The following is a 25644-nucleotide window of genomic DNA, read 5'->3' as shown; positions in this document are numbered from 1 at the left end:
GAAGCCGGAGTGCCCCGAGAGATCCCAAGTGGGCTTGGGGTGAACATGCAAACTCCTCACAGGAAGGCCAGAGCCAGGTGGAATTGAACCGGGACCTTTGAACTGTGAGGCGGACGTGCTATTCCATGAGCCACCGAGCCGCCCTCTCTGCAATATAGCTTTTGACATTTTTTTTTTCATGAAAAGAACAATGCACTGAGGGAGTAATGGGTGGGTGTGAAGTAGTGCGGGATCACTGTACTCGATATCCTACAAATTGTTTTGAAGCATCGATTGCTTTCTCAAAATGTTTGTCTGTTTTACGAAAATACAGTGGCTTGACAGGCATGGCATTCTCCATATGTCTCATTGCACTTATGGGCCAGCAAACAAACAAAAAAAAAACGATCATCCCATAGATACCTGGTCGGTAAATGTGTCATTTTACTTTTCCCTGCCTGAAAGGAGAAGCGATGAGTACTGCAAACCTAAGTAAGCTGAGCGAGTCAGACTTTGTCTCTCACCGCAGTTGGACAAATCTGAACAAGTTGAATGACAAAGACCAGGTGTGTATTTTCGTTCGTGGTGTTTACTAAACTGGGATATCACTGCAAAATATTAGAAATTTAATTGTTAGATTTCAGTGCTGAGCTGTATTTGCGTCATTGGTTATTGGGATATCAAACATTCTGGAGTGTCGTCTCCCAAATTTGTGTAAAATAAAAGATGCAATTAATGAGCTGTTTTACTTGTCCTAGAACAAATCTAAAAAAAACTAAAAATTGATAAAACTAGAAGAAGAATGCATGAAAATAGTCCTAAACCCACCAAATAAGTCGGTGGGATCTTATTAAATTGCCATTTTTTTCATGCCCTACCACTGTAATGACCAAACTGAATCTCAAATAATACTTTTAAAATGACATTTAAATTTCTTTTTTATTGTTTGTTTTATAAAATATTATCATAAATAATAATATATATTACAATATAATATTTGTTCAAATTATAGTTATTCCAGGGATCCCTGCATCCCTGTTACCATAACCTTTTAAGCATGGTAGAGGAAAAAAACAGTTGCTTCTTGTCTTGAGTGTTCTGTTTCTGCGCATACAGGAGAAATCTAAGGCTTTTAGTGAAAAATTAGGATGAAGGAAACTTCTATTGCCACTTGATGTCATGAAAGAGGGAACATATATATATATATATATATATACTGTATATATATATATATATATATATATATATTATATATATATATTTATATATATATATATATATATATATATATATATATATATATATATATATATATATATATACATACTATTTTAAATTGCTTAGTTGAGAGTCTAATCTAAGGGAAGAAGTTCAATTGGACATCAGCAGCTGTGTGGCAAATCTCTCAGTTTGGAGATTTTGTTTTCACGTGTGTTTCTCAGCTGCTGAAATTTGGGAGAGGAACTCTGAAAGGGACAGAAATAGTCATCAAAGTCAACATCTGTTTTGCCAACCACATTTGTATCGATACAAAATGTAACAACATTGTTCTGAGTTGACTTGTTCTTTTTTTAACATTGCTCCTCATCGAATAACCCTGATTGGTTGGCTGGCTAACTGCTTTTGAAGACTCATTACCTTAGGTTTACATTCACAGCCCCGAATTCCAGAAAATTACCATTTTTTTACTGACAGTGAAGATATTATCCTCTCCAGGAAACCCATAAAAGACTTGCAAGCAAATGACATTATGTGCACATGAGGATGCACACCTAAAGCAAGCAACAAAAAAAAACTTCCAAAATGCTTCCTGTTGCAACTACTCACTTTCTTACAGTATGTGGCCCCTTCCTTTCTGACTGCAACTACTGATTATGCATTATTTAAAGGCGAAGCAGAGAAAGTGCATTAATGAGCCATGGGAAGAGTAATACCTAGTTTGCTGTGTTGCCAGAGCTGTCCTGCTTTTACATGCTTGGAAAATTTTCTTTCTGTCAGGTTAATGATATGCATTTTTGAAGAGTGTTTTGTTTTTTTCCAAATTCAAAAGCAATAGATACTGTATGACTTTCTTTGCATCCACTTGACAGCTGATTGAGATCAAACAGCGCATTGGCAAACTTATAAATTATTAATATTTGGCCACAATGCATGGTTAGATTTGATGCAATAGTTAGCCAAGGCGGTTATGATCACAAGCAGAGAACAGCCATTTTCAGTTTTAAAGCGCTTGCTGTCTCATACTGTTAGAAAAATTGTATGGATGACATGGGATATGCCAATTACTACAAGGGCACCAGAGTTAAGGGTCTCAAACACAAAACTTTTTTTCCATATGGTCATCGCTAATTCAAATCTTCCTTCCTGTTGCTAAATGAGCAGCATATTAAACCTTAATTAATTGTCACTAATGACTTGCGCATGTGCTTGTACATAAATCCAAATTTGTTTGATCTGATTAGATAAATGAATAAGTGATTGTACAAATCATTTCAAGTTCTGTAAGAGTGCATCATTTAAATTTTAATACAAAACTCAAGTTGTTTTGGAAATATGCCCCTATCCTCCGACATGACATCAAGCCAAATTTTAATGGCTCCCACAGGAATAGCCTTGACAGCAGGATGCTGAGATTCTGTGTATTCGAACCACACATCCCCCACAATTTTCTTCTTGAATGTACCATCACATTCCTGCTCTTACAACTGTAATGTGCTTGTTAAATCTATTTCCTGTCACTAGGGGATAGTTGTTTGGCAGCATTAATTCTTATCCCAAAATTGTTTTAGTATTTGCTGTCACACACAAAAGACAGCTGGGATAGGCTCCACCACGCTCGTGACCCGTATCGTGATATTTTGACATGTTCACTAGAGGTCACACGACTAAATAAAATGTAGCTTCGGTTAAGCGATATTTCGCACTACCAAGCTTAGCACTTTGGAAACAGGACTTGACAGTTGTGCATTCTGAGTCATCAGTTTTTGATGTTCAATGAAAAAGAAGGGATAAAAATGTAGAGCACTGTGTAGCACGCTACAGCTGCTGGTATGCATATCTCAATACCTAAAAGCAGTCATGGCTTCAATACACAATATGTGCTGTGCTAATATTTACACTTGTTTACCATCATGTCATGCACAGCTAATCCAGTTTTCATGTGCCTACCCATTGAAACAGAAGTTTGGTCAATTTGTTACAGCAAAATGCCATTTCACACTCTCCTAAACTGAGGTTATTTCTGTTCCTTGTTTAGCATCAGCATCTGCACAGCAAATAAATCACGCATATGATGCTGACCTGCTCTTCCAGGCATGAACACATTCACAAGAACATGTTCTGTTCTTTTGAGTGTATTGTGTTTATTCCCATGAGAACAAATAAAACAGATGACATTCCAGCAATGAAAGATGATGGCTCTCTTACAACAAATCCATTTTCTTACCAAATGGGGTACATAGTCAGATGCGGTGAAAATAAATATATTGAAGCATCATAAAAAATTAGAATTTTACTACTAGGATCTATAGATTTGTCAATGCCTTTATGTTACATACATTCTATCGTGTGCATGCTTAGAAAATACCCTGTATCTGTTAAATGTTATAACAGTGATTCTTAACCTTGTTGAAGATACTGAACCTCACCAGTTTCATATGCACATTCACCAAACCCTTCTTTAGTGAAAAATGCAATGTATTTTTTTCAAATGTAAGATAAATAAATATTTATTTGCTGTACAAAATTAACTGTGTTTGAATATCACCTTGTTTAAGAAACAAAACCAATGCAGTGTGTGAATTCACAGCAAATTATATTGCTGCAAATTAGTGTGACTACGTACCGCTGTTGCCTCTGAGAAACCAGTTCATATACTGTATGTGTGGCTTCACCTAGCAAATTTCCACATCCAGGTTGTTTTAAGTATTTTCCCTTTCTATGATTTTATGCCCAGCATCCTGGAAAAAGATCACTCTCAAAGTTATGATGTAACAAACTGGATGAAAGTTTTCTGGGTGGGTTTTACTCGACAAACTGGATGAAAATTTTCTGGGTGGGTTTTACTGACCTACTGTACTTGGTATGGATTAGAATATTAAGAAAGAAAACACACAATGTATGTAAAAGTCTGTCACATTTTGACTACTGAGCGTACTAAGTTCCCTGCAGCATTGACTGGCCAAGCAATATAACGTGATTATCTGCAGTCAGTGATGGACAAGTGGGGCTTGTCGTCACAAATTGACACAATAAGTTGGGTGTGTCTTAATCTCCACAGCTGTGGCTCTATCTTACCCCTGAGACCGACTCCTGGGGTTTGATTGAACCCAGGTTAAAACCACTGATTTAGAAGAAGAGGGCATACGGGTCAACTCAAGCAAGTTATTAATGAACTACTGTCTGTCATTGCCAATCCGAATGCACGTGTCTGCTTCCAAAACTGCTATTGAACAGAATACAAAGAGCAGTTGAGGAAACAAGTACAGGCTGACAATGGAGAAGGACAAAAACACACAAGTAATGGAGTGAGGATCAGTGGGAGTTATAATAAAGAAAGCAAATATTCCAGATGATGAAAATTCGACAGATAATCTTTTCTCATCATAATAAACTGCTATAAAGTTGAGAACCATGCATTAGCCAACAATTGTGACCTGTTGGGGAGTTTGATAACCACTTGTTAAGTGGTGGCATGGCTCAGTGGTGGTGTGGTCATCTCCCAACCCATAGATTGTGGGTTCAATCTCCGGCCATTGTGACCAAGTCTTGGACTTAATCAAACTACTAAACCACCACTTGCTTCTAATGCTGCATCATCAGTAGGTAAATGAGTAGTGGGTATAAAGCGCTTTGAGTAATAAAGTAAAAAAGCATTATATAAGTGAGAGACTGTTTATCACTTGTCAAATCTAACATAATCTCCACTGAATATAATACTAAAAGAGAAGTTCATTATGTTTTGTTTGCCTGTTATGATATAGCTAAGCTTTTTTGTATTCTTTGATAACAAAGTTACTTTTCATAAGAATAACATGGCCTGTGTTACTGCGCTAAAGTCAAGGCCACCATTAGGGTTTTTGTTTAACAATGCTGTAATGGCTAAATGTGACTTGGATGTCACACAATAATAGCACACAATGGTTAAGCAAGGATTTGGCGAGGGGGCGGGGTATCTACCACTTGTTAGCAAAATGCTTTATGGTTCTTGGAGGATGACAAAAAATGTGTGTGCGTGTACGTGCGTGTGTGTTTGTCTGTGATTTGTGTTGCATTTATGTCGATGAACATTTCTAGTGATACCGTAACTGTATTTTCACTATTACCTCAATCACAGAAACTTTATGGCTTCATCTTTGGTCCATGCCTCACCCCTCTGTAAAGTGTTGTCAAATACAAAAGGGTTTAAAAGTTTTGCATTTTGTATAAGTCCAATAAATGATACAAACTTTAATGATATGTTTTTATATGAACGCAATTAAGAGATAAGGATGAATTGAAAAACAATACATAAAACTAGGAGTGAACAAAGACTTTAGCAAAGACTATTTACAAGTTAATTTCAAGATAGTGTTGTAGTGCTAAAGAGACCATCTTGGTATCAGGACATGTCTTTAGCCCAAATAAGATATTTTAGCTCAGTCAGGTTACAGAACAGTAAGACTAAAATACTGGTCTCTAGATATGCTGTCGAGACAAGTCAAGACTGAAACAGGGACAGCAGTGCTTCAACTTTGCATGGAATGATTTGCTTTTTAGAGTAAAGTCTGCGATTGATGACAATTTTGCTCACATTATTTGGACTTCTACAAACATTTATTATATGCCCTCTCTTTAACAAACCTCAGCCTTGGTGTTGACTTGGTTTCATGGGTCTCAGTTTATGGTATTGTACCCTTAAAAGTCAGTAGTTGTGGCATTTATATCATTTGGCTTGGCTTTTGTAACCTATTGCCATGTCTTTTGTCAATTGGCAAATCCATTTTAACTGCTGTCCATATGTACGGTATTTAGCACAACTCTTATTTAAATGACACTTCACGAGTGAAAGAGGAGCCATGGTGGCGTCGGGACTTACAGTCAATTAATCAGTCAATACTGTCTTTGTTCACCAGTCTCAGATGCAATTATTTACCCTGCAAATGAGCATAGAATCTGGTACAAACTGGGGTCTTTTGGGGCAAGGTTGCCTGTGTGCAAGCGACAGTCACATGATTATGAAAATACAGAAGACGGATTTCAGGAAAGAAAACTGCAGATTGGTTGAGTACAGATTGCATTTGGATGACTTTCTAAATTTTCCTACAAGTAAACTTTGAGCCTTACAAATCGTATGCAATCCTAGTAAGGCAGGATAGAGATGGAAAAAAGCATTTCCTTCCAATATCATAAAGTAGCGTTTGAATCAATACACTTTAAAAATAAAGCATAGCTGCATCTATAAGCAGCACAGTGCAAACTGTCTCAGCTACTGGTTTCTGCTCAGGTTTCTCATATAAACCTTATCCTACTACTTAAGCAGGGCACACACAATAAAGATGATCCTGTCCCCGAGCACGATTTTTTTCTATTCTGACTGACTGAACTATGATGACGTCAACCGAACAACACACTCGTTTCGGTGTTTACAGCCTCTTGACAGCTCCCAGAGATCTCGTAACTTCGCTTTGCTGTTTGTGCCACAAATGCATGGCTTGTCAGTTGAGTTTTGATTTTCATTTATGCGACATACATGTTTGTTAGTACATTTCATGTTGTATAAACGTTTAGTTTATTTATTTGTATCGTGAATAACACTGTTATAATTGTACTGTTTGTTTTACAAAATATAACCTTCAGACATTGAAGACAACAGTAAACAGCTCAAATTTTCTCCAGCATCTTCATTTCTCTTGAAGACTATTCGCTATCTGTCAATTTGTTTTCTGGCTCACACTGAGGACAGAACAGAACTTTATGGTATATATATATATATATATATATATATATATATATATATATATATATATATATATATATATATATACTGTGTATAAACTTTTACTTTGAAAACTGGCTGGATTCTCTTAAATTCGTTTCTGTCACTTGAGTGCTGAAAATTCACTCACATATAAGTTAAATAAGTAATAAACAGACGTCTTTGGGAAAGGTAAAGGCCCAGTAAAGAGACAAGTGACAAACCCCAATAATGGTGAATTCATAATTAATGTTGACCGGTCCGTTGGTTATAAAAATGTTGGGGACCCCTGATCTGGCTTCTGATGATTACCCTGACCACTTAACCATGTTGTTAGAGGAGTGTAAAAATGACATTACCTTTCTCAATTAGGGGCAACAATCGCATAAATTCAATATTTACGATAAATATCATACATTTGTACTGTCAAGCATGAGAAAATACTGTAAATTAACGGCAATGGCAACACACTCAAAGCTCACAGTGAGGGGACATCACAATTGGAGGAACAAGTCTTTGAGCTATTCAAATCGCACAAGTAAAGTATCGACAAAAGACAACCTGCTGTGAGAATTTCTTAAAGGAACTCTAATTGCTGAAAGCTGGTTCCCACATTTTCTGGCTGCCTGGATACCATACTGTATATAGATTTGTGCCTTTCACCGTTCAGTCAGCGCTCTATGGAAAGTCATGTGTGCAACTGCTAAATTGTTTACAAAAAAGTCATGTTTGCTTGCTTGAGACTACCGGTTTGGGGCACGGGACTGTGATTGTCTGAGGAAAGATTAAGTATGTGTTGTCCTTATGTTATCGCACACTATCGCAACAACACAGTGTGTGTACCCTGCTGTAAGATGCAATCATGGTTTCTGGCCAAAGTTATAGGATTATAGACAGTTTGTACTCACAACCCTTAAGTGAACATACCAACGTGTCAGTTCTTACATTATGAGTCTAAAAAGCAATCTATGCCATAGAGCAACACTCTAGTGCTTTAGAGGAATATTGAATGGTTCAGTGGCTGAAAAACACGGTTTAGTTTTTCCAAGCCTTGCTAATCAACAGGCTGGCCATTAATGAATTAAATATAATTGTGTCCAAGTTTCCTCAGGTATATTTTTGTCTGATGGCTAATCAACCAGGCAGTCCATCAGCAAAGGGTGTCTCCTCCAAAGCAGCTGCTGAGCCATTAGTCTCTCCTTTGTCACCTCTTGATTCCCTCTCTTCCTTGTCCTCATCCTGACAAAGTGGGTCCAAGTCAGACAGGCCAAAAGTATGTGTTTTTGTTTCTGGGCTCAGCAGCGACAGTTGAGGCAGTAGCGACCCATCCCGAAGCTTTGTTGCCATTTCCTTGGCGCTACATGCGGGGGTGTTGGTCTCATAGACATCGTGGAAGTTGTTGTAATCGACCTCATAGAAGCCCTTTTCCAGAGAGAGAACCGGCGTAAAGCGGTAACCCCAAAGCACCTCCGTGTCCAGATAGGAACTCCTTGCCTGACAGGTCATTCCTAATCCAGGTCCAGGCCATCATATACATCCATCCGCATGTTAAAAGGAGAGCAGAGGACAGCAGGACAGGCAGACAGGTAAACAAAAACACACAGACAAAGATGAAAAGAAAAGAGGAGATAATCAGTAAATATTTCATGCTGATACCCTAATTGCATACAGACAACCAAAATCCTGTACTGCATCAGTCAAACTAAGAGCTATAGCTCTTTAGTTGCTGCAAGTATTATATACAGTATTTTGAATTTAAATCCTTCTGTAGGCAAGGTATGCTGATGTAGAGGTAGTCAAAATATTGAAGCAGTTATTATTATATATATTATTAAGATTATTGTGCATAACACTTACTGGCATTATATCTTCTGCACCAACGGAACACCAGTCAATGCTCTTTGAGGAAATTTCAAACCTACTGTAGCTCCCTCAGAATGCCATTAAATCATGATTTATGCCGTCACTTTCCAAATGGGAATATAGTGGACCCCTACTATCCAGAATTAATCCCTTCTGGGGTTGGAATTGTAATGCCGCGTTCATGGCTCCATGGCGTCAATGGCTCCATTTTTGTATTGAAAGCTCAGCTGGCCGCGTTGGGTAACTCCGGGTGACCACAAAGCAGCCGCCATGATTCATTCTTACCCCCTGCGTGAGCTGTTGAACGTTCCCGAAGGTGATTGGCTGACGCGACATGCGACAAAAGTTAAACATCGTGCCCTGTCGAGCGAACTCCTTTTTTTTTTTAAGGTATGAGCAAATCTATTGTTTTTTTATTTTTTTATGTGTCTTTTTTATGTTGTGACAGAAACAGTACAGTTTTTTTTTTAATTTAGTAGCTCTGTATGCCCTTACTTAATTTCAAGTTAATATGGATTGTCATTAGTGACACTATTGTTTTGGCAAATTGCCAGAAATACAACAAATGTTATGTTTTAATCTATACACTGGATTTGCTGAATAAAATACACTTAGAGATACCACTGCAAATGCAGTTCCAAATCATAAATAGATGGCACAACCCATTGTTATAAGTCATTTTTTTTTTTGCCTAATAATGGTTTGCACCGGTTACGAGGGCACTTGGTGGGAGGATATTTCACAGGGGGGGTTCAACATTGAATGAAAGTTGAGAACCACTGCTCTATGCAAAATAAGACCATCAAATCAATATTATCAAATTAGTAAATAGCTAACTCAAGGTTTCAAGGCGGCTTTTTTTTAGCTTCAATTTTACAGACTGCATCTCCTATCTCTCAAACAGTGAAAGGTGTTTCACCAAAATCATTTAACACAATTTGCACACTCTGTTGCTGGCTGTGATCCACAGAATGCAGTCAATCAGATTAAAAATAGAACTACAGTTGATTCAGACAGATGCAGTGTCTTATGTTGCTGCACATGAGCTTCTCTTAGATCTTTCATTTTTTAAAATTAGCTCTGGATATTAATGGCCTTGTTTTTATTTTTAACTTGGTGAATATTTGCCCTTTTTTGTAACAGATTGATGAAAGTCAGTTTGTCTTTTCAATTAAAATGTTTCTTGCCTTTCCTAACATGTATTTATAATGTTTCTTAGGTCATACTGAAGTCTAAAGGGGTTGCTTTGGGTAGATTGGCACCTGTACATTCAGTGTCAAATACCGGTTTACAGCAGGGCTCCAGCACAAATGTCTTTATGCATTTTACACTGTATGGACTGGGGTGTGCTTGCGCTTTCTAGTCGAGTTGTTTTCCTCATTTTCGACCACCATATGGAGGTGGGGGTTGGCCTATATCAGCATAACTCAAAACAGAACATTTTTTTTCCCAACAGATGTCTTTGAATAACATTTATTTGAATGTGAATGTGAGTATTATTATGCCCGAAGATGACTACCCACGAATGAAAGAGTAACAAGTACTGTATATTTGTGCAAATAACGAGCAGGAAGCAGAGGACAAGATTTAAATGGGAGGAGCTATTCAGCGTGTCAGATAATAATGATGAGTTTTAGGGCATTTTTGACAAATTTATATTCAGCTGTGTCAAAAAAATAAAACATTGAAATTTCAAATCGTTTAATTGTTGCAACAGTAGTACCCTACTTTGGTCTCACCATGTGTTTTAATTGGACAGCCATGATATGTTTAAGCACGAAATTCAGGGGTAGACATACTCGCGTTTTTGTGAAATTCACGCAAATTTAAGTAAAAAAATAGGGGGGGGGGGTCGACTTATGCATGGGTTAGACTTGTACAAAGTACATGGAGAAATACAGTAGATTGCACTTGGTATTACACCGGAAGCATCTTAATTTTAGTGCCAGCGCCAGGTCTATTTTAGCATGTTTGTGAATTTGGGAGATAGACTATACATTACTGGAGGTTCCGATGGACACAGCTTGACCCGCCCCGCACGACTGCTAAGTGCATCACCTAAAGTACAGTAGATGTGATTTTAGACTACTTAAAAGGTGGTCTATTTTGCGATGAAGGTGGTGTATAGACAACTTTGGTGGATTAGACGAAGACGTATGCAATTTGCAGTGTGTGTACTGGATGTCATTCTATTTCCTCCATGAATCTGACAATGGCATGGGATAATCTCTCTGCATTTTATACAAATTATGTGAATTAATTATAATAATTATCCTCTTAAATGTATTCTAACAGCATTAGGGGTAGGGTGGTGGGGGTAGGGTTGTCTCCATTTGACAAAGTGGGACAGTTCCAACGATTTATTGTATGAATCAATTAATTAAACAACGTATAATCATTACCATTTCAATTTTCTAAAAGTAAGCCATGACAACCTGGGTAGAGCTTTTAGTTGCGGTTGTACAAAACAAAGGTGCATGGTCTCCAATATCACACCAGTGGGACAACTCTTAATTAGTGTCAAAATATTTTTACAAAAAAAAAAATGACATTCATAGCTCATCTTAAAAATAGTTTTATAGCACCTTCATGATGGGATAATGGAAACCACACGGTACGCAAAGTAGAAGGTTGTATCCATTTGACACCAGAGCGAGACCATCCCCCCTAATTATTTTACTAATGAACGAAACAAATTATAATCTTTATAGTTTCAATATTTTAAATACACGGCCGTGGCTGTGGGGGGGGGGGGGGGGGGGGGGTCACGGTCAGTGTCAAGGCATTCACCAATTGCACAGTTGAACCACATCATCCATATGGGAGAGCTGTTATCAGGAAAATTGCTTCACTCTGGTAAAACTGAAGACACAGATTCATAAAGAGAACATTTGGACACACACAAAAAAAGAAACAATACCTTCCTTGATGGCTCGGCAAAAAAAGTAAGTGAAATTTACACCATCAAGTGAGCTTATCCTCAAAGTATGTTCAATATTACAGTGGTCACATGTCAAACAGTTAAAACATTTGCTATATTAATAATACAAGTTTTATGAGGATTTATGAGGTTTTATTTGACCCTGGAAGGGATTGATCCTTTTTCCCTAAGAGTAAAATATTTCTGAAATCACATGACCAGTTCCACTGCATCCCAGTCTAATAATTACAGGTCAATAAAGTCATTGGGGTGAAACCAGTAACAACAATTACTGAACTACACTAATCCAGAAACATCCAAACATAAAAGAGAACTTAATACCATAATTAAGGCTGTTCCATTTTGATGAGCCACTTCCTGATTATTGTGCCTTTTTGCCTAATGGGTCAACGCTTATGTTAATATTTGTTTTTTTTCATATGACATTTCCACTAATTATCAACACTGCCTGCAAATCAAGTCCCCATAATATATTTTCTATTAAGTGTTAGTTAACATATGTTTTCATGCTACATGTTTATTCTGCATTCATTCACTCCTTTGAATTTTGCACTTGTGTTTCCCCTTGAGATTTACCTCATACGTGATAAAAAAAAATACTGCATTGCGTCGACACGCTGCGAGGGTTTCTTGCATGCCAGACAGACGAGGTACCTGTGTATGCACTTGCCGCGGTCCCTCCTCGGACGTGGACCTACTGCAGTACACATATTTACATAAGTCTTACATGATTAAACCTTATACACTGTACAGTAAGTGAACGGTTCCCCTTTCCTTTGAAGTCTTACACAGTTGCGGTCATACATATTAGCAGCGGCCTGGATGTTGATTTTAAGTCAGATCTGTACATGATCAAACATGATAACACTGGAGAGTTTACAGTTGAAATACCATTTAATTATGTGACAAATCTAGGTAGAAGATTTCCAACGGTCCGGTGCAAATAGCAGAGATGCAATTCTAAGACTCCCAAACCGGACCGCCTCACAATTCGGCTAGGCCTAAAAATTCTGTCCCTAAAAGTAATGAACAAAATCGGTGATAAAGGGCAGCCTTGGCGGAGTCACACCCCCACTGGAAATGGATTTGACTTAGTGCTGGCAGTGCGGACCAAACTCTGACATCGCTGGTACAAGGAACTGAACAAGCCCGTATCAGGGCGCTCTGTGCCCCGTACTCCCGGAGCACCTCCCACAGAACTCCCCAAGGGACATGGTCGAATGCCTTCTCCAAGTCCACAAAAAACATGTAGACTGGATTGGCGATCTCTCATGCACCCTCGAGAATCCTGCCCAGGGTGTAGAGCTGGTCTACTTTTCCACGGCCGGGACGAAAACCACACTGCTCCTCCTGAATCCGAGGTTCGACTTACTGACGGACCCTCTTCTCCAGCACCCCTGAATAGACTTCACCAGGCAGGCTGAGGAGTGTGAGCCCTCAGTAATTGGAACACACCCTCCGGGGGACCGCCACCCCAGTATGCCAATCCAGGGGTGCTGTACCCGATGTCCCCGTGATGTTGCAGAGGTGTGTCAGCCAGGACAGCCCTACAACATCCAAACCACCTCGAATGGTGGACCAGAATTTCCTCGAAGCCATCCCGAAGTCATTTTCCATAGCCTTAACGAACTCTTACCATACCCAGGTTTTTGCCTCGGCAACTGCCGAAGCCACACACTGCTTGGCCAGTCCCACAGGCAAAGAAATGCCCATATTCAGCCCGTATGAGAACCAGCCATGGATGACTACTTTTAACCCATGCTCACTCAGCCTATTAATAACCTTTATTACGCCCACAACAATTACCCAGCCAATGTTCATAAAGCCCAAATTGGCTTGTAAACCTGGAGCATTGCCCACCTTCAGCTCATGTCCACTCGGTACTCAGAAAACCCACGTGCCCCACATGAGACCCAGATAATGCTTGCTTGGATTCAATGTTAGCTTAAGCAAGTAATTTGTTCGTGTCCTGAATTGGCACTTGAACGTGAATACAGATCCCCTTTTTGTTGTGCATATCATAATACACTAGTCACATTGTTACACTTTAACATGCTTCTGAGTAAAACATTAAAATAAAAGTGCGTCAAGGCATTCATGTTCATTTTTTATTAGTTAAAGTAAGGGTTTATTTTGAAGTCCTCGAAGGCCTTAGTCAACCCTTTTCTGACATGTCTTACTGTGACAGAGCTTAAACAATTGTTGTTCCTATTTGTTTGAAATATTTTTTTCTGATGTGTACACCTTCATAAATAAGAGTTGGTTTCAGCCCTTGTCCTTATAGTTTGCATCAGCCATGAAAACATTTTTTTGACATTTTTCTTGCCGCTTCCCTGTTCTTGTCCCACTGATCCCTCCTCTGAAATGAATGCATGTTCCTGCACTCTTACATTACTTTAAAACATTACATATTTTTGTTGTACTCATTGGAGTCTCTTTGCTGAAATGCTTCCGAATTGCCGGCATTTTCTATCATCAAGGCATGTTCATGTTTTTTCTCAACACAAAATAGCTGCCCTGCCATTCGCCATTGGTTAAGAGGGTTCCTCTTTGGGCTGACAAGCTATCTTGGCATCCGTCCTCATCCATCCATCTGTCCATTTTATTATCTGCCACGTCATGCCATAACAGAGGATGCTATGGTCATCTTTTATTAGTGTCGGAAAACATCCGATACCACCATTGAAATGCTTTATTGTGCTAAAGGGATGGCTTAAAGTTGTAGAAAATATAGAAGAAAAACAAAGAAATTGCTGTAATTGGCTGGGAACCAGTTCTGGGTGTACCCCGCATACTGCTCAGAGACGACTCCACCATGGCTGTGAGCCTCGTGAGGGTAAGAGTCTAAGAACATGGATGGATGTGTTGCCAAAAATAAACAAACATAAAAAACACACCAATTTTGAATTTTGGCATTAGTTAGTATACACTATGAAATGAACTGAATTTGACACCGACTAATTGTTACCAACATCTTAATCTTCTATTTTCAGCTTTTTTCTTCAGCTAATACATTACTTTCATAGTTTTGATTTGCTTATTTGCCAAAAGTTTTACATCCGATGGCCTTCCTGAAACAACCCTCTGCATTTATTCGGGCTTGGCACCCATCACAAAAAGGCGCTGGCTTGTACCCGGTTGTGGCTACATTCTTAAAAACGTTAATGTTGTGATTAAAATGTCCCATAGCTAGATGTTAATTGTTTGCTCTAATTAGCATTCTATCTGTTTCAGCTGTAGAAAGTATTGATTTGCTTATGCTCTTTCAAGGGCCAGTATTGAACGCATACTGATGAATTATTTGTGATATACAGTATAACACATATTACTAACTATGACACATGTTAAACGGTGTAATGTATGTTCTTGAACAGGGTTTGCTTCAGCAAATGAGACAGATTGACTGATTAGAAGGGGTTATGCTCCTGGACAAACATGAACAAAACACAACGTTCCCTGGTGTGATCAGGCATGGCTTTGCATGCATCTGAACATTTCTGCTCTATTTCACATTTGATTTTTATATTTATTTTACCTCCCAGAGCACATGTAGAAATCATACTTCCTCATCACAATGCTGGATACTTGAGGCAGGCGTGAAATCATCCCTCGCTTTGCTAACCCAAACTACAGTATATTCAGGGGTTATCGTCATTGCCTATACAACCCTCCACACATACTATCACCGTGAGAATCTTAAAATTTGGTTCCAAGCCTACATGTTATAAATGCAAGTTAGCTTAGACCTGCAACACACAATTTTTTTTTAATTCTTAGTTTTTTTTTTTTTAAATCCTTTAAGACCACACAAAGAAATAGCAATGTCCTTAGATAATCACACCACAGCTCCACACATAAAGACTATATCCACCACAAAGTAAAACATCTTGTCCTCTGAGAGAGCGTGCACTTGTGGTTCCACAAACCTTGAAAAAAAAAGTTCTGATTCCATAATTCTCTGGCCCAGATACCCTTGCAGTTTTTTTGGGTTTTTTTTTTCCCTTAGCTTCTTGTGATTCCACAAACACAAAGACAGCCAAGCTCTTCTGGGTTTGCAAAGTTTTTCCAAAGAGGACTGCACGTAGGAGCAATGCCAAGGAAATACTTGTTCTGAAATACATTCTACTGCCTAGGGACCAACATTTCTCCCAACAAACATTGGGTTGGCCACCTACTGCCAGAAGACAGCTAGGATAGCCTTCAGCCTCTAAATGCGGGAGAATACACTGTAAAGAAATTAGATTGATAAAAAATGGGATAGGATGTTCATGTACTTTGTTTTGTGGACTGGACCATGCCAATGTGGTGTGTATGTTTCAAATTAAATTAAAAGGCAACTATATTATTATTATTATTATTATTATTATTATTATTATTATTATATTGTTTTTTTGTTTGTCAATCAGAGAGCTTGATTGATTCGCAATTATTCAATCCAGAAAAGTGCTACATAAACAGTCAGAAAAGTGCATTCTTCCTCTTCTTCTTCTTCTTATTATTATTATATTTTTTTATTATGTTTTTATCATTATTATTATTATTATTATTATCTTACAAGACAATCTTCTAAGACATGGAAAAGCAACTCTGGCATTTGAGAGCCGCTATCCTGTATGTAGTAGATGTCTCCCAACTGATTCAAACAATCATAATCATCATCAGGCTTCTGCAGAGCTTGCTGATGAGCTGTTTATTTGAATCAGGTGTGTTGTGGGAGAGAGAGACATCTAAAAAACATGCAGGATAGTGGCTCTTGATGACTCGGGTCTCCTACCTCTGTTCTAAAGCACAAGATTGTCGGACACTGCCAGAAGTGGCAAAATCAGGAACGAAAAAGCCAGATTGTCTGTGTGTACCCAGATTTATAGTATTGTGTCCATCTATTTAGGTTTGGTTGGACTTGCCCACTACAAAGCCTCAGCTAGGATTTACTTTGGCCCAGAGCTTTGCCTGTGTGTCACCACTATATCATCCCCACTTAAAATCCTCTATTTTTCTTGAATGATAGTACATCTTAAAATCGGTTGCAAATATATGGATGTTGGTTTTTCAGTTTGTTATCTTTAATTCAAATTTGTTTGCATTTACTTTGATCTTATGGTCTGAAAATGGTACTTAACAAGCAATATTGAGATTGCCAATGCTAAAATTGAGGTTGAATCAAGTTTTATTCACTTACTGTACTTGTTTATTTCATCAGATATGCAGTAATGGATACATATTATAGCTATATAGTTGTAATATTGAAATTTGCAAAAACATGGATTTTTTGAGACCTGCATATTATCATCTAGTGAACCTAATGGTCTGAAAAATACCTGCCTAAACACACACACACGCACGCACACACACGCACACACACACACACACACACACACACACACCCACACACGCACGCACACACGCACGCACACACACACACACACACACACACACACACACACACACACACACACACACACACGCACGCACGCACACACGCACGCACACACGCACACAGGTGAGTAAATCAACAACTCCAGACACTATTTTAAGGATCGCAGCACTAAAAAACAAAGTATTTTTAATGTAATTTTTAAACTGTAATTGCAACTCCATTCCTTTTTCTAAACATGTTAGAAGATGAATCTTACAGGCAAATATCGGATTCTGGCAGTGATATCCCACAGAAACAAAACCAAAACAATCTGATACTAAATCAAAAGTTGATCTCTGAGTGAAGAGAAAGTAAAACCTGTTAGTTCCGACTTGTTAAAAATATTAAGTGCCTACCAAATTTGCCGATATTTTCCTCCCACTTTCAATATTTTAAAGATATTGAAATACACTCACATGTGATGTATACAGAGTTAATAGCTGACTACAGATAGCTGAAAACTCCACTCATAACATCAGAGTGTCTATGTTTGTTCTAGATATATTTTGGTTATTGTTTTGGAAACTTCAGTCAGCTGAGCAAACATTTTGAAGATGCTGCTTCAGTTTAGTATAGTTTCTCTGTCAGAGGCCCTGCTGTGTGTGTGTCCATGTTGCCGACAACAAACCTTGTTTTCAATATACGATGGTCCCTCAGGATAGTACGTTTATGAGTTGTCATATTACTGTAAATCAATTGTACTATTTGTGTCATTATGTTTTTGAATATTGTTGTGTGAAGACATGTTTTTTATTCTTTATTATCATTATTATTATGAATGAATGAATGAATGCTTTATTTCAAACACGCGCTTATACAAAACAAAACAAAAAACAAACAACAAACGAACAAATGAAAAATGAAAACAGTTGAAACAACATTGGCTTATCATGTTCGAAAAGGAGTAGGAGGAAGGATAAGCTTATTTATTATTGCCCGAAAGCTGAATTTATTTCTATTGTTTTATTATTGATTATTATTATTTATTTTAATTCTGACATATTTTGTCTTGCCTTTCACATTTTAGAGCGCAATAACATAATTCATATTTCACCCTAATCAGAAAATTCATGCCACTTGGGTCATCATGTTTTTGTTTCATAAAAAACAATCTCCCCCCCAATCTCATTTATTTCCAAAGAGAGATCAAAACTGATTTATTTCATTCCCCTAGAAAATTCAAAACATTTAGCTCATTCAATCCACCTCGGAAAGAAATTTCAAAACCAATACCAACAATTTTACCTATATCTATGTAAGTTTGCTAGTTTTGAACTAAGTTGGAAATCACTTACCTAGGTTGCTTTTATAATAAAGTAGTATTTCAAGTGTAAACCTTTCAGTGTTATCATGTTAGATCATGTACAGATTCGGCTTTAATTAACATTCGGGCCGCTGCTAGTATGACTGCAGCTGCGCGAGACTTCAAAGTAAAGGGGTAACTTCACTTATTGCACACTGTAAAAAGTTTAATCATTTAAAATTTAAATAAATATGTGTACTGCAGTAATATTTGTCTTAAATAATATAATATTAAATATTATATATATATATATATATATATATATATATATATATATATATATATATATATATATATATATATATATATATATATATATATATATATATATATATATATTTTATAAGTGAAAATTGGGTGCGCTACTTAGTGGGTTTTACTTCTACTACTACTTCTACTGGGATTCCAGTCCCCATTAACTGCGAAAAATTTGGGATCGCTGTATATATAATATGTTTATTTGTGCCTTTTTGAAATTTATAGTGTTTTTTTTTTTTAATAAATAACTGTCTAAAAATTACATATTTTCCCTTTAAGCAAATCCTAATACCTGCTTCAGCTGAAAACAAACAGAACGCTCATATACAACTAACATCTATGGGCCATTGTAATTACATTACAATGTTGATAAGAGTTAACAAATTGGTGTCTAGTCTATCTTAATGTATTTTTTTACTGTATTTCAGTGAGCTAGCAGAAATTATGAGCTTGTATCTGTAAATAGTAGTATTTTTGGATGTTGTCAGAAATACGTCGTACCATATCTTGGTAGCCAGCCTGAAGCTCCTTGCAATGACTTGGTATTTACCCCAAACAAAGACCAGCAGTGTGGGTAGTTAAACTTCACTCATTTTGAAATATACATATCAAAGCCAATATTCAAGTAGCAACAGTGGAAATGTTGGTAAGAGTGACTGCACCTGTAAAATGGTACTTGGTGACATTTAACTCTAAATATTGAATTATAGGATAAATAAGCAATAAACCAGCAGCTCTATCAAAGGGGGTCATCTTTCAGAGCTACTCAAAATTTCATTCCAATTTATTTTTATCCCACTAGAGCAGGATTGCAGGGTCCCGAAGAGGAGTTTTGTTAAAAAGTGCAAGGTAGAGACCTCAAGTACCGAATTTTCTGCACTATAAGGCACACCTAAAAGCCTTAATTTTGTTAAAAAGCTTATGGTGCGCCTTATAATCAGGTGCGCCTTATATATGGATCAATATTGTGATTGGGATCCGTAGATGGGGAATGAACTGATAAAGTAAGCTTTATCTGTTTCTTTTATGTCTTTACAGTTGAACAAGGTTGGTCATATTGACATTGAGTTATTATGCTATTGAGAGTTATTATTTGAGTTATTATTGTCATTACTTTGCGTATTACTATATTGTGATTGAAAAAGTTTTAAAATATGTCATTAATTGAGCGTTCACTTTATAATCCGGTGCGCCTCATAGTGTGGAAAATACGGTATTTTATTTCCTGAGAGCAAGAATGAATTTGAAAAAAAAAAAAAAAAACAACTCATCATGCAGGTCAGTGACTTGCCCAATAAAGCGGCATCAATTTCATTATATTCTTTGGCGCTGGACGAAAGCAATGACTGCCATAAAGGACACTCATTTCAAGATAATGAAGGCCTTTTTGGATATGGAATCCCTGAGAGAAAAAACACGAGGAGTGGACTTTTTTAACAGTGTATAAAAAGGTCATACAGATGCACAAGTTACCTTGGAGTATGCTTGTCAACGTTATCACATATGGATCACTAAATCTAACAGGAAAAAAGTTGGGATGCTCAAGAGCCTGGGTCTCAAACTCCAGTTTTTGTGGGATGAAAATCTGCATGTTTTTGATGCTGCTCTCTTAAACTCACCTGATTCAAATGTTTCGGATAATTTGCAAACTCCTGCAGACCTAGCTGTTGAGCAAGTAATTTGAATCAGGTGTGTTTAAGACAGAGGCATTGAAAACACGCAGGATTGCGGCACTCGAGGACTGGAGTTTGAGACCTATGCTCAAGAGGTAACAAGTGGTTACACCACTGCATAATTCATGAGGAAGTACTGTGTTAAATTGTGTTGCAGGTTGACCACGTTGCAAAACCTGTTAACTTTAATTGAGGGAGGGTAATTCACCATCACCAATTTATTTTCTTTCTCAAAGAAACTAATGCTGATCACGCGAAGTTACTGTACCATTCTAATGTGTGCTGGTTAAGTTTAGGAAAAGTATATGATCTTGTCTGGGAGGTCAAACTGGAGATTATTTAATTTTTGGAGCTACTTCAAAATACTGACAATTTTCCAGACCTGAATGACACAGATAGGCTTTGAGTGTTATGGGTGTAATGAGTGATAAAAACCTCAGATCTGTTCTGAGAATTTGTTACAACAGGATTACCTTTAGACTTTAATACACTGGCTTAAATGAGTGCTCAACAACACTGTTCTCAATCAAAAGTAAATGTTATTACATTAATACATTAGCTATGTTGCTGTTTGATATGTACTGTTAACCAATGCCATTTTTTGTTTGTTTGTTGTTTTATATATATATATATATATATATATATATATATATATATATATATATATATATATATATATATATATATATATATATATATATAGTGAGAGAGAGAGAGAGAGAGAGAGAGAGAGAGAGAGAGAGAGAGAGAGAGAGTGGCGGGCACTAGGACCAAGTCCACTAGGGCCTGTGGGCATGTTGCTATGAACCTTTGATGCTTTGATCCTGTTGGCTTTATCTTTGCTGTTTTTGGACTTTGTTTTATCAGTTTTGTGATGACATGCGAAGAATAAAGATCTCCATTAGCACAGCAACATGTGGTTTCTTCGCCTTGCCACATTGGTGACCCTAGACGTAAGAATGGGTGACCCCGGTTGGGTCATCTTACCACATTAGTTACCCCAGACGTTAGAATGTTTCATCAGGCTATTGGAGAGGTCGTCTCGCCACATGGGTGACCACGGACGTCAGAATGTTTCAGCAAGCTGTCGAAGTGGTGTCTTCCTCGGCAACATCCCCCCAACACTCGTAATCGGCAGCCGTTGTGACATCGGCGAAAGTGCCTGAGTTCTGGCAGATCAATCCAGCCACGTGGATGTAGCTTATTGAGGCGCTGTTCCACCTAAGAGGAATCACCGCAGACGTCCCACATGGTCGTGGCATCCCTCGACACAGCCTACTACACGTCAGATAATGCAACAATCAGCCAGCACCCCGCCAAGGGTCCTCTCGCCCAGTCCCTCGGCGCACCAGGGATCAAGCCAGCCAGCAACAGGCTGGTACAGGCGCTGGTGAGAACGGCTGGTGCAGTCCAGTTTCGGAGTCCCGAGCCGTCGACCGGGATCTTCCAGCCGAGTGGCCTCATCTACTACCGATGTCCGTACGGCCTCAGCAGTAGGCCTCAAGCCAGCGTCACCCAGCTGTCCCTCCGAAGAGTAAAGATGGCCACTAGCACAGCAACATGTGATTTCTTTGCCTCACCACAATATATATAGTGGATCCACGTGTTCCTGATTTACCACATTTTTATGTTGCGAAGTGGATTAACTGAGTTTTTTCATCCCTTCTTTGAGACATTTTTTTGGTTATGAGACCAAAAACAACTGTCATGACCCTAGGGGCTTGACACTTATTGTGTTGTTTTTCCTCCACCTGCTGGCGTTTTTAGGTAATTGCAATTATTTACTATTGCCGTCTAACTGCTTCAATGAAATGCGTGACTACAATGCTGGTCTGCTATTTGTCTGCTACTTCGCGGGTTTCAGACTTTGCGGGGGGTTGACAGCCCCAACAATGTTGGAAATCTGTTACCAAGAGTGCTTTAATAATAAATTGGAATTTAAAATTTAAATTCGGCTTTTTATCACCTTTGGTCAGCTACATGCTCCATTTGAGTTCATTGTTTGTTACTCTGGCCCGCCATCTTCCCTGACTGCAGCGAAGGGATGGAAACGGGAAGTAATAGCACTACAGTTTCTAGTCAAGGTTTAATAATTAAATATTTGAGTAAATGTATGCGCTGCAGAAATCTTTGTCTCAAACATACATATTCACATGCATGAAAATTCCTCTCACCTACTTTAGGGATTTCACTTTTCGTGGGGTGTATTTAGTAAAATGAAAAAGAGAGAGAGAGAGAGAGAGAGAGAGAGAGAGAGAGGGAGAGAAAGAGAGAGGGAGAAGGTTTCCTCTTTATTTGTGCAGCCCTAAATGTTTTCTCTCTAGATGCGTCCAATACAATATTATTTTTTCACAAATTCAGTTTGGGATCATTATTGGAGAAATTAATCACATCTCAACTATTTTCTGCAAACTGAAAATCTCTCACTGGTAAATCTCTGCTATTTCATACCTGTAGCCTCCACCATGCCCTCGAGGATAACCACAATCTCAAATTCTTCCTTCTCCATTTGTGCCATGGTCATCTCCCAGAAAGGGCTCTTTTCATTGATCTCGTGTGAGATGATGAGTGGTGATACGAGGAACAGGCGATCGTCTCCTGTGTCAAAGCCGATGTTTATGTCAGTTTGGTTGAGTGGGATGAACTCCCCCTCCTTGGTCTGCTGTGAGCGGATAAGCTTTGCTCGAATTGAGGCCTCCACAATGTGAGAATTTCTCAGGTCCCCCACCCGAAACATGAGGCACATCTTGTTGTCCCGCACTGATATGACAGCGTTGTGCGAGAACATGAGGGTCTCTGCACGGTTTTTCGGCTGTGAGATCTTGACAAACATGCAGCCGACCATCATGGCATTCACAATGGAACCCAGTATGGCTTGCACCAAAAGCAGTATGATGCCTTCTGGGCATTTTTCTGTGATAACGCGATAGCCGTACCCAATTGTGGTCTCCGTTTCAATGGAGAAGAGGAACGCAGAGACAAAACTGTTGAGGTTCTCCACGCAAGGGGTCCAGCCCTCTTCCTCTGCATGCAACAGATCCCCACGAATGAGTGCAATCAGCCACCACAGAAAACCAAAGAAAAGCCAGTTGACGACATAGACTAGTGTGAAAATAAAGAGACTAAGCCGCCAGCGGAGGTCCACTAGTGTTGTGAACAGGTCACTGAGGTAACGGTAGGTCTCTTGCACGTTTCCATGATGAACGTTGCATTTGCCATCCTTTTGCACGTATCGCTGACGTGGCTTCTTGCCTGGATCACATATCAAGTGTGTTCGCTCAGTTGATATCTGTGCCTCCCGTAAGTGTTTTGGAAGCTTCTTGACCTAAATGGAGAGGGCAGATTGAAAGGCAAAGTCAGCAAAATCTGGAGTTAACATATTCTTCAAAGATTTATTCATGTAAACTTTTAGCAAATTCTGACATAGATTTGTATAAAAAAAATGCTCCTCTTAAAAGAGCAGTATACAAAGAATAAAACTTATTAGTGTTTAAGAACTTGGCAAGAAAAAGGAGTGCTTGTAAAAAAAAAATCTTTATGAATTGTTTATAAAAGTTTAAATCATATAAGATGAATAAAGACAACATTTACGAGAATAAACCAAAACTTATTGTAAGATATGTTAAAGGGTTGTTTTGTAGGCAATACTAGAGCAAAACAATAATACAGCAATATTAAAGGAACCCCAAGATGATTGTAATGGCTTAAACAAATCAGGATCGTCAAAATCATCATGACCTGATCATTTCAATGACAATACTGATAAAAATTATAACATGGAAGAGATACTGTAGGTTCAATCATTTATTTCTGTTGGTCCAGAGCTTGCTGCTAGTATTTGACAGCATGCGGCTGATGACAGTAATATATACAGTGCAGTAATCCCTCGTTTATTGTGGGGGTTACGTTCCAAAAATAACACGCGCAAGGTGAAATCCGTGAAGTAGCCAGCTTTTATTTTTTATTATTATTTTACAATGCAATACTAAACTATAGAATACAACCAATAATTAAAACCTGTTTTAAAGCCCCAAAGTTGTGTAAAACAATCATTTTAATATCGTAATATAACGTTGGAAACATTGTCACGTGTATTTCACAGTCCCAGGTATGCCTCATCTTCCTGAACATTGTTATGAGTAGTTGTTTGAGCTCTTTCTTTTTCTGAGCAAAAACATTTTTATAAACGGATATGCCCGGATATCGAATTAAAGTGAAGCCTCTTATATCATAACAATACACTTGAAATTTCAATTTATTACAAAAGAAATCTAGGTAAAAGTCAGATTTCCAAAGCTGTGCATTTCTCCGTTGCTCTCGGTAGGCACACAGACGTGTGCGTTTCCCCTAGGCATGCCTACGAGTCAAGTGATTGGCTCACAGAGACCAAGCTGTCAATCAATGTGCTTACTAGCACGTTTGTAACGTGAGTGCTGAGCTGAGCGCACACAGGCGACACAGGAAAGACAAAAACAAGCTTTTGGATCCTCTTGCCTTTTGTAATAAATTGACAAGTGAAAACCCAATACAGTACAGCGTCAATATTTTATTTTGAGACAACAGTAACAGCCCCTGAGCCAATAAGGATTCAGAGCACAATGCACTGTAAAAAATATCCACACTGTAAAAAATCCATGAAGCAAAGATGAACCGCTATACAGCGAGGGATTACTGTATATACATAATCGGAAAGCAGATATGCATGCGAGGCAGAAATCACTGATGCGTATCGTCAAGTGCTTCACTCTGTATTTCTGTACCTAACTGTTTTCATTCAAGATGTGACATGGCTTGAAGCACACTGAAATGTGGTGCAAGATCCGGTCATATCCCCAGCTAATTCTCAGTCATCCATGATTTGACAAATATGAAAAGAGCATGTGAATGTTGCGCTTACAGTCAAAGAAGTACAAGTGCTGCACTTTCTTCCTGTCTAACAAAAACTGTTTGGAACAGCCCACACACGACACGCTACACTAACAAACAAGCTGCTTACTGTATACCTGTCAACCCAGGGATGTACTGAATCTTACCAAAGTTGTAATTTGGTTTTACATATCAGTACAGTATTTAATCTTACATGGAATTTCTAGGGTGTGCACAAGATGAAAACAAAATAAAACATGGCATGCAGAACATTAACAATTTATTCTTCTAATTCCAAACCATTATCATCTTGACAGCTACCTTTGTTATATAACAAAACTTAATAGCACAGTAAGAACAGGTTGCAAAAATGCACCGAAATCTGTCAAT

General features: G+C 38.2%; 1 protein-coding gene across 1 annotated transcript in view; it reads right to left on the bottom strand.

Annotated features, from left to right (window-relative positions):
• Positions 1-3331: 3331 nt before the first annotated feature.
• Positions 3332-25644, bottom strand: part of kcnj5 (potassium inwardly rectifying channel subfamily J member 5) — a 48159-nt gene continuing 25846 nt past the window's right edge. The window contains exons 3-4 of the mRNA XM_088427120.1: positions 22840-23713; positions 3332-8442 (exon numbers count right to left, since the gene is read on the bottom strand). Coding sequence (XP_088283246.1) covers positions 8069-8442; positions 22840-23713 — 1248 coding nt within the window. The 3' untranslated portion in view covers positions 3332-8068. The remainder of the gene's footprint in view (positions 8443-22839; positions 23714-25644) is intronic.

Source organism: Hippichthys cyanospilos, chromosome 11, assembly GCF_059441005.1.
Source record: "Hippichthys cyanospilos isolate Australia breed blue-spotted pipefish chromosome 11, RoL_Hcya_1.0, whole genome shotgun sequence".
NCBI lineage: Eukaryota > Metazoa > Chordata > Actinopteri > Syngnathiformes > Syngnathidae > Hippichthys > Hippichthys cyanospilos.
This window is presented reverse-complemented; position numbering and strand designations above follow the sequence as displayed.